The sequence below is a fragment of the Panthera tigris genome, chromosome C1 (genome assembly GCF_018350195.1).
Source record: "Panthera tigris isolate Pti1 chromosome C1, P.tigris_Pti1_mat1.1, whole genome shotgun sequence".
Taxonomy (NCBI): domain Eukaryota; kingdom Metazoa; phylum Chordata; class Mammalia; order Carnivora; family Felidae; genus Panthera; species Panthera tigris.
Window position 1 is genome coordinate 212,240,084 of NC_056667.1, and position 13,798 is coordinate 212,253,881.

At 39.2% G+C, this 13,798-nt stretch overlaps 1 protein-coding gene across 7 annotated transcripts in view; it reads left to right on the forward strand.

Moving 5' to 3' along the window:
• The window catches only part of DIS3L2 (DIS3 like 3'-5' exoribonuclease 2), a 346,637-nt gene that overhangs the window by 169,099 nt on the left and 163,740 nt on the right, over positions 1 to 13,798 (forward strand). For all 7 annotated transcript variants that reach the window (XM_042995635.1, XM_042995640.1, XM_042995639.1 and 4 more), the window contains one exon: positions 7,639 to 7,812. In XM_042995635.1, coding sequence (XP_042851569.1) covers positions 7,639 to 7,812 — 174 coding nt within the window. The remainder of the gene's footprint in view (positions 1 to 7,638; positions 7,813 to 13,798) is intronic.

A 13,798-nucleotide genomic window follows, 5' to 3' on the forward strand; every position in this document is an offset into this window, starting at 1 on the left:
TTCACCGCCCCACCCCCACAGAGGTGGATTCGGTACTCAGCACTAGTCTTTTGGGGAAATTTCTTCATTTATTGGTAGGCCATAGTTCTTCATCTAGTAGTTTTTCAGAACAGGTTTATGAGAACTATATTCTTCGAGCTCTTGCACTTAGAAATCTTCATCTTCAAAGTCCAGTAGGCTTCACTAGGCTATGTTTCAGTGGTGATTTTCTGTATTAGTTTTCCCTGAGACATGGCGTATACTTTCTCTATGTGAAATTTCTTTTATTTCAGGAAAGTTGTCTTAATGGCATGGAAAATGTTTTCTATTCCATATATCTAGTTCCTTCAGGAATACCCCTTATTCCAAAGTTGGATCTCCTTCATCTGCCTTTCATATCTATCTGTTTTCTCTGTAATCCTTTAAAACACTCTTTGTACTTTCCAATTGCATCTTCCTCACTTCTCTCAGGCTTTTTCTCAATGAACCTTATTTTTTTTCAGAGTTAGTCTTCATTAGTTACCTCCTTCCTTAGTTACCTCCATCAAAAATGACCTTCACTTGGGGCGCCTGGGTGGCTCCATCGGTTAAGCAACTGACTTTGGCTCAGGTCATGATCTCACAGTTCGTGGGTTCGAGCCCCGCGTTGGGCTCTGTGCTGACAGCTCAGAGCCTGGAGCCTCCTTCAGATCCTGTGTCTCCCTCTCTCTCTGCCCCTCCCCCTCCTCGTGCTCTGTCTCTCTTGTCTCTCAAAAATAAACTTAAAAAATTTTTTTTAAATGACCTTCATTCTGGAGTGGTTTTATTTTTCTTTTCTACTTATTTCCTAGGTCTAAAGCACTAGGTTTTTATTTCCTTTTGTAAAATTAATGTTTTTAATATGCACTTGCATCTTTGAGCTCTTTCCTTATAGTGGTGATATATTCTTGTGAATATCTTTGGTCAAGATACCAATTTCTGTGGCCACATACTTACAGAATGTTTTTTTTTTCTTCTTCTGCCATTTCTTTACCTTGTTTCTTTCTTCCTGGTGACACGCAGTATTTTTTTTTTAATGGAATGTCTGGGATGTCTCCTTCCCATCTTTAAATAATGGTGTCTTCCCAGATTTTAGTACTATATTTTAAAAGTTGGATATTATAAAGTGTCTTTTGTTCAAATGTTTAGACCCTTTCCCACTTCAGGCATAAGATAATCATTTTTGGCCATTCTAAAATCACCAGCTAAGAGTAGGGTGGCCAGTGTTTTAAGTCTGCCTCACAGAGACTGTTACTGATGCTTTCACCACATAGAAGAATGTGTTTCTTTTCACACTAGTTTCATTCTCTGCATTCTCCCTATGATCTACCTCATTTTTTATACATCCCCAGAAACTATGCTATCTGATTTTGTGTAATTAATTATTTTATGTGATTTGTGATACATTAGGGTAGAATCATGTGAAATTGTGTTTTATGGGTAAATGGTCAAATATATTGGCAATTTCATGTCTCAACATAATCTGTGATTAACTTCTCTGCATTATTACTCACCACTCTTGAATCTTTACTTCTGAGTCATCCCTCAACTGGCTTGAATTGCAAATATGTTTCTCCCCCCCAGGAAATGGGTAGTATACTTTGTGCCTTGTTTTATCAATTGGGAGTCTAGCTTCCAATTCAGAGGAATCATGACTATAGCCCTAGCAATATTAAAATCTTTCAGTTGTAGAGGTGAGTATTATTGGGAATGGGTCTTAAATATGATATTGAAAGGCCCAACTCCTCCCATGAACTCTTGGTTCCCAGACCATATGCTTGAATCTAGGATACTAAGAGCAACATTATATCCTAGAGGATAGCAGTCCAGCCTCATAAGATGTTGCCTTCCAATTTAGTTCATTAGTACGCTATTACACCATTCTAATCCGTGCAATTCAGTGAGCTTTGCTACTTCTGGAAGACTAAATCCTCAATTACGTACAGTGTTGAGTAATATAATAGTTTAAAAGATAATTTGGTAAATCTGTGGGTTGCGTTTCTATAAGCAAGATGGGTGGACCAAATGAAGGTAGCAAACCCAAATCCAGAGTTAGTGTTTCTTTCAGTAGAGAGAAGTAACTGCCCTCTCTATCACAGAAGAGCTCAGCAAACTCAATCTGCTATCAAGTAGTTGGTGGGTCTTCTTGCTGTGGTTCTGAATCAGAGGCTCAGAGCTGGTTGCTGCTGGCATACTGGCATCCTGCAGGTGTGGTAGTCAGGTCCTCATTAGTGAGAGGAAGTTTATGCTGTGGAGCTAATTTTCTGCTGCTTTGTACCTTGTTTTTATTCCCATTGAGCAAACACTGCAATGGTTGGGGAAGGAGGTTGGTTGACATTCTCGGGACAAATCGTCCTGCTTCCACAGTGGAAATCTTTTGCTGAGCATTCTTATGGAACACAAACAGTCATACTCTGGGTTCATTTCAGTAGGCCCATTTCATGCCCATGTCTCTTCCCCAGATGTCCTTGTCACCAGTACTCCAGTCTTTCTTCTTTCAGCTCCCTGTGATCTGCTAAACTTGTAGCAACTGCTCATCAGGCCATGTTTCTTCAGCCAAAGTAGACCATGGATATATTGCTTGAAGTTCTGCTTACAGGGAGGAAGTTTCTGCTCTACTCTCTTTTCAGAGACCACCCCTTAGAATGGATATAACCCTATCATAGTCCACTTATGATTCATGACAATGGAAGGTCAGTTGGAACTAGGCATCCAAGGTCCTCAGACCTTTCTGCATCCTCCTATATAATAGTGTGTGTGTGTGTGTGTGTGTGTGTGTGTGCGCGTGTGTGTGTGTGTGTGTAGAAAAAGAGTCTGGTTCTCTAAGTCTTATTCTTTGTGATTAGTACCCCCACATTTCACATGAGAGACTCAGTGAGACCCTGAATTTAATGATGTAATAATTTACTGCCCTTTGAATCCCCCCTCCCCGCCCCCCCCCCCCCCCCCCCCCCCCGTACTTATCCTGGCAGCTGCAAGAGATTCAAAATACTTGTTTGAGGGGCACCTGGGTGGCTCAGTCGGTTAAGTGTCTGCCTTCAGCTCAGGTCATGATCTCGCAGTTCATGAGTTCGAGCCCCACATTGGGCTCTCTGCTGTCCATGCAGAGCCCACTTCAGATCCTCTGTCCTCTCCTCTCTCTGCCCCTCCTCTGCTCATGCTCTCTCCTTCTCAAAGAAACAAACAAACAAACAAACAAATAAATAAATAAAACAAAAACAAAATATCTGTTTGATATACATAGGAAGTCCCTGAGTTTTCAGCTTAGCCTGGAATCAAGGACTTAGAGGCTGACCATGTAACTCTTTGCTTACATCCCTTTTTCAGGTTCTTCAAGCCTCTCACTTTCTGTGAGCCCCTTGATTTCTTTTCAATAAACTCCTTTTCCATTCAGTTAGTTTCTTGTGCTTGCAACCAAGAACCCAGACAGATAAAGGCATTAGTTTTAGAAGATGAATGTAGAAAACAGAACCTCAGGAACCTATGAGAATAATAGATGGGTTGGAAGTAACTCAGGTCCCATTAATTTCCAAAATGTCCTTCAAACTTCAAAGGCAGTGACAACAGATTCCTTAAATCCTCAATAGGAATTTCATTCTAGTGAACACAGGTAATAATGTAGTCATTTTGAAAATTAATGAGACTTGAGTCTTTAACTGTATAGAACCTTTTGTTTATTTTTAAGTAAGCTCTACGCCCAATGTGAGGCTTAAACTGACAACCCTAAAATCAAATGTTCCATCCTCAACTGACTGAGCCAGCCAAGAGCCCCATGTCTAGATTCTTTTTTTTTTTAATGTTTATTTTTGAGACAGAGACAGAGTGTGAGCAGGGGATGGACAGAGAGAGAGGGAGACAAAGAATCTGAAGCAGGTCCAGGCTCTGAGCTGTCAGTACAGAGCCTGATGCAGGCTCAAACTCATGAACCGCGAGATCATGACCCAAGCTGAAGTTGGACATTTAACTGACTGAGCCACCCAGGTACCCCCCCCCTCCTTTTTTTTCTTTAAGTAGGCTTCGTGCCCACTGTGGGGCTTACACTTATGACCCTGAGCTCAAGACGTGAGCTGAGATCAAGAGTCGGACGCTTAACCGATTGAGCCACCCAGGCGCCACCCACAGAAATTAGTAAGAATCTTGAATGTTTAAGAAAATTGTAGGTGAGAACAAAGGCAAATCTGGAGAGCCAAGGACAAGAAGTCCAGTCATCATCTTTTATCAGGATTAGTTTGGCCACAGTGCCAATGGTTCCTCCCAGTGCTTTCTCAGAACAACATTGCCACTGGACACTGCTACTACCACTGCGATCACTGGAAACCATTCCGGCTGCCACGAATGAATCTTAAGCACCTCTCGGTTTTTGTGTCATTCTCTCCACATTCAAAGTCATGAGTTATGGCAGAGTCTAAATCATACATAGCGTGCTGGCCTCTGGTTTTCATAGAATGAGAGGGGTCTTCTATAAAGGCCTGGCATTATGTAGCAGACTAGTCATTTCTTTAATGGAAACTGTAGTTCTTTGGCCCATTTACATGTCACGTAGAAGTCTTCTTTTCTAATTTGTGTGCTTTTTCTTTCCTTTTCTTGCATTATGGCACTCAGTGGGACCTCCAATGCCATGTTTAATACTACTGGTGAGAGTTAACACCCTTGTTGTCTTCCTGGTCCAGAGGAAAGCATGTAGTATGTCACCATTAAGTTTTGCTATTAGCTCTAGTGTTTTCATAGGGGCCATTAATCAAGTTGAGGATTTCCTGTTCATTACTCATTTATTCAGAGTTTTGATCATGAATGTATGTTGAATTTTGTCCATGCTTTTTCTGCATCTATCAAAATGATTGTATATTTTTCTCATTTTTTGCTAATATGGTAAATTATATTGATTTTTGAATGTTGGACAAATCTTTAAATCTTCACTTGGTCATCAGGGTGCCTGGGTGGCTCAGTTGGTTAAGCATCCAACTCTCAATGTCAGCTCAGGTCATGATCTCACAGTTCGTGAGTTTGAGCCCTACATTGGACTGTGCACTGACAATGTGGAGCCTGCTTGGGATTCTCTCTCTCTCTCTGTCTCTCCCTCTCCCTCTCCCCCTGCCCTGCTTGTGTGTTCTCTCTCTCTCAAAATAAATACATATTAAAAATACATACATATTTAAACCTTTACTTGGTCATGATGTATTATCCTTTTTATGTACAGTTAACCCTTGAACAATGCAGGGATAGTGGCACTGAACTCTCACACAGTTGAAAATCTGTATATAACTTTTGACTTTTTCCAAATTTGATACTAATAGTCTACTATAGAGTGGAAGCCTTACCAATAACACAAACGGTCAATTAACACATATTTTGTATGTTATGTGTATTTTATACTCTAGTCCTACAACAAAGTAAGCTAGAGAAAAGGAAATGTTAAGAAAATCATAAGGAAGGGAAAATACATTTACAATACTGTATTTACCCATTGAAAAAAATCTCCGGTAAGTAGACCCACACAGTTCAACCTCATTGTTCAAGGGTCAACTGTATTGCTATTTCTGTCTGCTAACATTTCATAAGAATTTTCAGTCTGTGTTCACGAGGGATATTGACCTCATGAATCCTTTGTCTGATTTTGGTTTCAAGGTAATGCTGGCTTCGTGAAACCAGTTGGAAAGTGTTCCACCCTTGTCTGTATTCTGAAATAGTTTGTATGGAATTGGTATTAATTCTTTCTTAATGCTGTACATGGCGGCATTTGCCAGTGAAGCTATCTGGGCGTGGAGTTTTCTTTGTAGGAAGGTTTTAAACTATGAATTCAGTTTTTAAAATAGATATAGGAGTATTTAGGTATTGGTTTCGTTTGAATAATCTTAGGCAGTTTGTGTTTTTCAAGGAATTTATCCATTCCATGCAAGTTGTTGAATGTATTGGCTTAAAGCCATTCATAATTCTCTTATCCTCTTAATGCTTGTAGGATGTTTCCTCTCTCAGTCCTGATTCTGGTAACTTCTTATTCTTGATTAGCCTCACTAGAAACTTACCTATTTTATTCTCTTTTCAAAGAATCAACTTTGGATTTTATTGGTTTTCTTTATTCTTCGTTTTCTGTCCAGTGATCCTTATTTCTTAATTATTTTCTTCCTTCTGCTTACCTGGGATCTTACTTGCTTTTCTTTTTTCAATTTTTTCGGACAGAAGCTTAGATCACTGATTTGACACATTTCTTCTGTTCTAATATGAGCATTCATTTAAAACATAAATTTCCCTCAAAGTAATGCTTTAGCTGCTTTTCACAAATATTGACATATTGTGTTTTATTCATTTTGAAATATTTTCTGATTTTTTTTTTAGCCCACTGGTTTTTTAATTTCCAAATATTTATGGATCTTCCTGACAGCTTTCTGTATTTTTTCCCTCATATTTTTGCTGCCTTTGGCTTTTTGGTATGCTTTCTGGGAGATCACCGCCTAAGTCGGAGAACGTAGCACTGGTCTGAGCCCATGTTATATGTGAGCAGCCCACAGGCAACCCGCAGGCTGCCTCGAACCTATGCTGGTGGGCAGTTGTGTGTGCCAACTATGGGCTGGCTTCTCTTGGCTGGCACATGAGAGGTGGGGCCAGCCGTGCTGCCACCACTGCCCAGTTCCAGTAGCAAGCCTGAAGATGGGAATTCATTAGAAGTCTGCATATGAGGCCACCACATCCCCAGTCTCTCCCTCTACCACTGTGCACTTAAGAACTCTGACAGCCAGGCATCTACCCTTACAAAGGATACAGAATCTTCTTCAAAGAAATTGAATGGCTCCAGAGACAGCCCTAATGCCAGAGCTAAACTCCTTACAGTAAGACTGTCTCCTATTCAACACCTAACTTAAGGCTTATAGTCTGAACATAGCATGCCAATACTTAGGAGAATTGAGCACTATCAGTTTTGTTTTATAGGACCCACAGATGAAGAGTGATATTTGCCTTCTGAAGGGTGGAACCCTACCCATAGCATCAGAACTAGCCTATTAAATGCAATCTTACTTTTAATAGACCAACACCCCAAAATGTGAATGGTGGTTTGCCAAATGACCAGATTATAGATAATTTTAACTTTCTTCTTGGTGCATTTCTGTATTTTCTAACTTCTCTACAGTGAACATATATTACTTGTGTGTTCAGATGAAAATATTTAATATATTAAGGTAAAAGTTAGAATTGTGAAAAATACATAAGCGTCAGATTCAATCTAGTGAGCATGACTTAATGTGTAGGTGCTATGAAACTAATGACTTAACAGTAAACTGAGCTGATCAGAATTGTCTCTAAAGGTGTTTGCAAGAGAAGGAATTGACAAAAGGCTTTTACCGATATCAATTTGACTTTTTCATGAAAAACAATTGCAAGAGGCCCAAGAAAGGCCAGCTGGCCCAACTCCCCGCATCAGAATTCCTGGAGAAAGTTAAAATTATACTGTAGACAGGGATTTAACAGGACAAGAGTATCACTGTCTCTTCTCCTTGGCCCCCTACTCACTGGTGATGGTGTTCTTGCTGGGGAAATTCGGACAGGAGGTTTTGAAGATTTTCCTACTACCTTCTCTTTTAGAGAATAAATGATGCCAGTGGTCCATTTATTCACTAACATAGTTGTTCCTCTCTGTCCTGTCCACAGGCATCTGGCTAAGAGTCTTGGGCAGGCTGGTGAAATTGAGCCTGAAACAGAAGGAATACTAACAGAGTATGGTGTGGATTTCTCTGAGTTTTCTTCAGAAGTTCTAGACTGTCTCCCTCAAGGTCTGCCCTGGACAATCCCACCAGAGGAATTCAGCAAGAGAAGAGATTTAAGGTAAATATCTGAAGCTCTTTAAGAACAACACGTTTCTACCTAACTTCAAACTTAACTTCTTAGGGACGAGGCTCAGATATTTCCATCTTTCCACCAACATTCAAGTTCAGTTCTATTGAGAATTAAGTGCTCTGTACCAGATATTGGCAAATTATGGTGCACTAAATCAGTGCCTGTTTATGCACAGCCCAAGAGCTAAGAATGGTTTTTGTATTTTTAAGTGATTGGAAAAAATCAAAATGAAAAGAATCTTTAATGAAAACTCTATGAAATTCAAATTTTAGCATCCACTAAGTTGTATTGGAACACAGCCATGCTTACTTGGTTGTATTTTTTTCTATGGCTGTCTTTTTGTACTACAACATTAGGTTGAATAGTTGCAACAGAGACCATATGGTGTGCAAAGGGCTCTCTGGCCCCTTGGAGAAAAAGTATGCCCACCTCTCTTCCAGACCATTCTAATTTCAAAAGATACAATTGCCATCTTTTCTTCTCCTTGTTACGCCCCATAGGTCTGGTTGAATAAAGACAGTGTTATCTGGTCAGAAGTACCTTCCTTCACATGGGCCTCTTCAGGCACAGAGCAAAGGATTCAAAGCTTCTGTGCTTGGAGCTTCATTTTAAAGCTTTACTTTTAGGTCTGGAATTTGTTGGAAAGTACTTTTGTGGTATTTTTATAACAACATCTTCTTTGAAGATGTTTCTTCATTGTGGGATGTTAGTTCTTTTCTGATATTTCTCTTCAGAATTTGGTTTCAGTACTGGCATTCATTTTGGATGCCACATGGAGATATTTAGAACCAAGAAACTTTTCGTACAACCCACTGAGGCTGTGGAAGGTTTTTCGCTAAGGTCATCCCGTGTCAGAGTCATTTCCACCACACTTGCTCGCTTCTTGCGGCTGAACTTATGATCCCTTCGCGCTCAGTGCCCGTTACTCCACCTAGTTTGAGAATCCTCCTTCTCTGCCCCCTCTTGCTGTTGTATCTTTTAGGAATTTACTGCCTTTTTTTTTTCTTGCCAAGCGTAAGCAAGGAAAAGGAGATGACAGTCCCCTTTCCTACTTATTGGTGGAACACACTTTATATTTGATGTCACTTAACTGAAGTTACTGTCCTGGCTTTTAGCAGTGACCACCACTCACAGAACTCCTGCTGGTCAGTTATCTCATCCTGGGCTTTAGATCTTGGGCCCAAACCTTACCCTCTCTGAACCTTCATTTTCTCATATACAAATTGAGGGGCTTGTTTTCTGAGATCTTTTCCTAAACCTAGGAATCCATAAAAAAAATTTTACTGAGAATGAGTGCCTGAACTTTATTGTTTGTGCTATAGGTCAGTGTAGCCATTCCACAGTAACTATCAACATTTGAAATGTATCTACCCTTTCACCCAAAAACTTGACTTCCAGGAACCCATCCTACCCAAAGAAGTGTACAAGGATAGATGTATGAGAATGTTCATTGCTGCTCTGTTGTAAAAGTGACACTTCCAATGTCCCTCAACAAAGGAATGGTTAAATAACCTGTGTCATATCAGCAAGGTAGCATTCCAGAAGCCGCCATCAAGAGCTAGATCCATGTGGACTGTCCTAAAAGGATGACCATAGTATCTTGCCAAATATGTTATATAAAAATGCTCTCCAAATGTGCGTGTATACACATGCATACATGTATCTGCACATATAAAAGTATACATGCACAGAAAAAGGTCTGGAAGGAAATACATCGAACTGTTGACGGTGATTATCATGTGTGGACTCGGTGGAATAGCTGGGGGTAGGGAGGCAATATTTTACTTCAATTTGTAAATTGCTCTATTTTTCGAATTACTTTTTAAAATAACTTTTATGTCTTTTAAAAATTATAAATGGGAATATCAGAAAAGAGAGGTGCTTAGTCTTTTCTAGCCTGGTTCCTAGCCTATGGATAAATAATAAGGCACTTCAGCAGTCAGCCCTCCTAGCGTGTTCTCCATTGCTTCTCATAGCCCCACCTCACCTTTTTCTTTGGCTCCTGTTGCCTTCTGGGTTAGACCACAGAGCAGGAGGCCTTGCTGTGCAGAAGACTTCTTTTAAAACATGCTCATGTGTTCTGTGAAAGGTTCCAGAGATACAGGGAGCTCATAGGATGCCCTCTGCTATGAGCATAGCAACAGAGTTTTGTTTTTTGTTTTTTGTTTGTTTTTTTTTTGAATCCACTTACACCTCCCAACACTTTTTCCTTGCCTATTACCTCTAGCATTATGTTTCTGAAATTCAAATTTGATTTATTTTACTCCTTGGGCTTAAAATCTTTCAACTGCTTCCTGGTACCTGTAGTGGTAATCTCTAAACTTTTTTGAACACGCATTCCCAATAATGTGTATGTCTTTATCTTAAAATCACAAATATATTTACTGCTTTGCTAATTTGTCATGTACATTATATACATAAAAGTAGAAAAGTGAGAATAAAATAAATTCTGAAGATATTTTTATTTTACTTTAAAAAGGTGTAGAAAGCTGTTTACTTTAAAAAGGTATAGAAAACTTCACATTAATAATTTGACTTTTGGTGAGAGCAGTGTGATTGAAATTCTTTATTATTTTTTTTCAATTTTTGCTTTCACAGCCTACGATATAGAAACACAAAAATCTGATTATAAGTTCAGTGTATTTTGATACTTAGTTTTAGATTTAATGGTTATCAGAACTGAAAAAGATACCTCAGCAGAAGTGAGTTGAACTTAACTAAATCATAATACTCATTTTTTTTAGTCCTACTAACCAATTATATTCAGAAGTATAATCCAGCTAATAACTTTTCATCCTTCATCGTGTCCATCAGGTCTTGTGAACTAATTGAAAGCTGCTACATTTTGTTTTAGATTTTTTAAATATGGGCTCATAATCTGGTTATTCTTCAGTTAGCATCTTTAAAAACTAGTTAGAAAATTCTGTCAGGAAGTTTAAGTGTATAGATATGAGTAGTTTTACAGTTTATACTCTGAGACCATTTTTAGGTCCCCAAATTGTCTAACATTTCAAACACCCTTTTTAAAAATGTTGTCTTCAAAATCTGAGTTTCTTATTTTATTTTCGTTTAGAAATCAATCACTTTTTTTCTCATTGTTAAAACATCACTTTTACCTTGAAGATACAGAGTAAGTGTGTTTATTTTTTCCTAAGGACCTGCTGGCTAACATATGATTGACGGTCATTGTTTTGAAATCATAATGTGGCTGATGATGAATTTATATTGGGAGGAGAAGAAATGTCAACTTTTCTGTTTTCTTGGTATTAGTAGAATTAGTATAGTTGAGCCTTACCTTTAGTCTGTGGATCTTTGTAATAATCTTTTTTAGCCACTTGCCTATTTTGTAATGATTAGTTTAGCTAAAACTAGGTAATTTCCATAAATCCATGTACGGGGCATAGGCAAATACCCACCGATCACAGTTGGCTGAAAGCATAGGAAGTAATTGAATGCCATTCATGGGCAGTAGGGACTCGGTATTTGGACGGAGTTGTGACAGAGGGGAGAGGTACTGGGTACAAGAGTTTGTAGTACTATGATTTCTTCTGCTCAGGGGTCCAGTGCCTTCGAATTAATGTCAGAAAAACTCGGAATGAGTCCCAGCACCCACTAAAAAACATGTGCTGTGAGTAAATTAATACATACTCTATAAACTCCCAAGTAAAACCTTTGCCATTTTTCTTTTTCTGTCTTCTATATACAACTATTTATATATGTTATTTTTATATGTGTACATGTAACATACTCCAAGTACTAAGTTAGTTACTGGAAATACAAAGACAAGTGAGGCCCAATTCTTGTTCTTTAGGAATTTACTCTTTCTCGGGGAGACAGATTTACACTCAGATAAATTACTGCAGAGTATCGCAAGTGCTGTAATACCAGTATGAACAAACTGCCAAGGGCATTGGTGCTTGCGCTGAGATCTGAAAAGTGAGCAGGCATAGAGGGAACTAGAATGACCAAAGCAGTCTTCATTCAATGATAGGCTGCAGCTGCAGAAAAGGTGACACCTTCCTCTAAGACTCCAGATCCTTCTGTAACCGGGCTCACAGCTCCAATGGCTTCCTGACCCCTTCTGCTCGGCCACCCTGCCATGGAGGCCGCAGTGTTACTCTGGCTGTAGCTGCATAAGGACTTCTACATACCCGTTTAGGTTTGATATTTGAACAATTATATTTGGAACAGAAAAGTTCCATCAATCTTTAAACCTCATAATCCAATTATGTCAGTAAAATTCCAGTTTTTTAGTCCAGTGGAATTGGGGTAATATTTTGCAAACTGAAGTTGAGAGAAATAGTGTTTATTTTGAAAAGAAAAATGGTTGGTTAGCAATTTTCAAGAAGGAAGGCTGGTGTAAACTCCTAGGGGTGATCTGGCCCTTCTGATCGGGAACACCATTTTTCTGGACCTAGAGCTCTAGTCCCTGGAGAATCCCTGCTCGCATGGCCTAGACCTGCAGCTCTCTTTAGCAGGGCATCTGAGGTTAAAAAAAGAGAAGAAAAGAAAAGGAAAAAGCAAGCGACACCAATACTTCAGGCCTTTGGGGATCAGGAAGAGAATGTATCCAAGGAAACTGCTCAAAGGGGGTTGCACCAGGAGCCCAAGAAACCCCAAGGTTATTTCTGAGACTGGCTCCAATTATTGCTAATTTCATTCTTATTATTTTCTTTCCTTTGTTGCTAAACTGGAATAGGAAACCAAAGCTTAAAAGCTCAATTAAAGTGGAAAATGGAAACCTAAATATTGGAGGGGGAAAATACCACGCTAAACTGATTTTTATATTTTTCCTATAGTTAGTAATATTGTGGAAGTTTGGATCACATCACTTTTCAGTAAAATACGAGCTTCCTTGAAGTAGAGTTGGTATCTATCACTTTTCACAGGAGAACTAGTGGGTATCTATTTCTTTACTGTCCCCTCAATAAAAAGGGTGCCCAGTGACCTCCACTGGACCATTACAAATGTGAAACTTGGCACTTAAAATTGCTTGCTCTAAATTTTCCAATTGCTTTCTCTTTTTTTTTTTTTTTTCCATTTAATGTCCTTCTGCCAACTAGTGATTTTATTATTATAAACAGGACATTGTATTCACTTTTAAGAAGAAATATGAAGCTGGAGGTAAAATTACAAACTGCAGCTTCTCGGCTGCCAAAATAGAAAACAGTGAGCTAAAAATACTGAGCACAGAAAGGGTGCTGTGGCAAGAAATATTGAAATATCTTCAAGATGGAACTGTTCCAAATAGACAGACATTTCCTTTCACTCCAGGTAAAACCAACCTTGAAATAGCTACTTGAAAGGAGACACACATAATACTAACCTCTTTCAGGTCAACCCTTTTGTGGGAAAGCTTTCAAACATAACTAACATTAAATGACTAATGATCCTGCTGTTTATCAGGAAGTCCAGTATGATTAAATTGCCATTTAGAAAAGGTTCCTCTGGTGAGGGAGGGTGGCAGCATAGAAGGAGTACCAGAAGGTAGTCCCAGCTCTCCTGGGAACCGGCGGGGTGACCTTGAACAGATTCATTAAATTTGGGGAGACAGAGAGAGAGAGAGAGACATCCTTGGTAAAATGGATTATTCGATCAGGTTAGGATTTTCCAAACAGTGTTGGTAGGTCGTGAGTCCTTTGGGATTTTAATAGGCTGTCATGAAGTAAAAGGGTTCTGTGGCCAAATATTTTTAGAAAACAGTGGGGTAATAGATTTCTTAGAGCTTTTTCTCATGGATCATCTCATGGACCTAGTGTTCCTCAGACTAAGTATTTCAAAACGTACTCACTCTGATGGAGTATGATTCTGGGTTTGAGATGTCCTTTTGGAGTTATTCACGATCGTCTCATCCTTGCACTTGAAAGAGGCGGTATTCCATCGGTGACCAGCGGCCACACTTATCTGACAGATGCATTGACTGTGCCTCCCTGTGGGCTACACAGAAAATCCAAGGATCATGCTTTAAATCTCA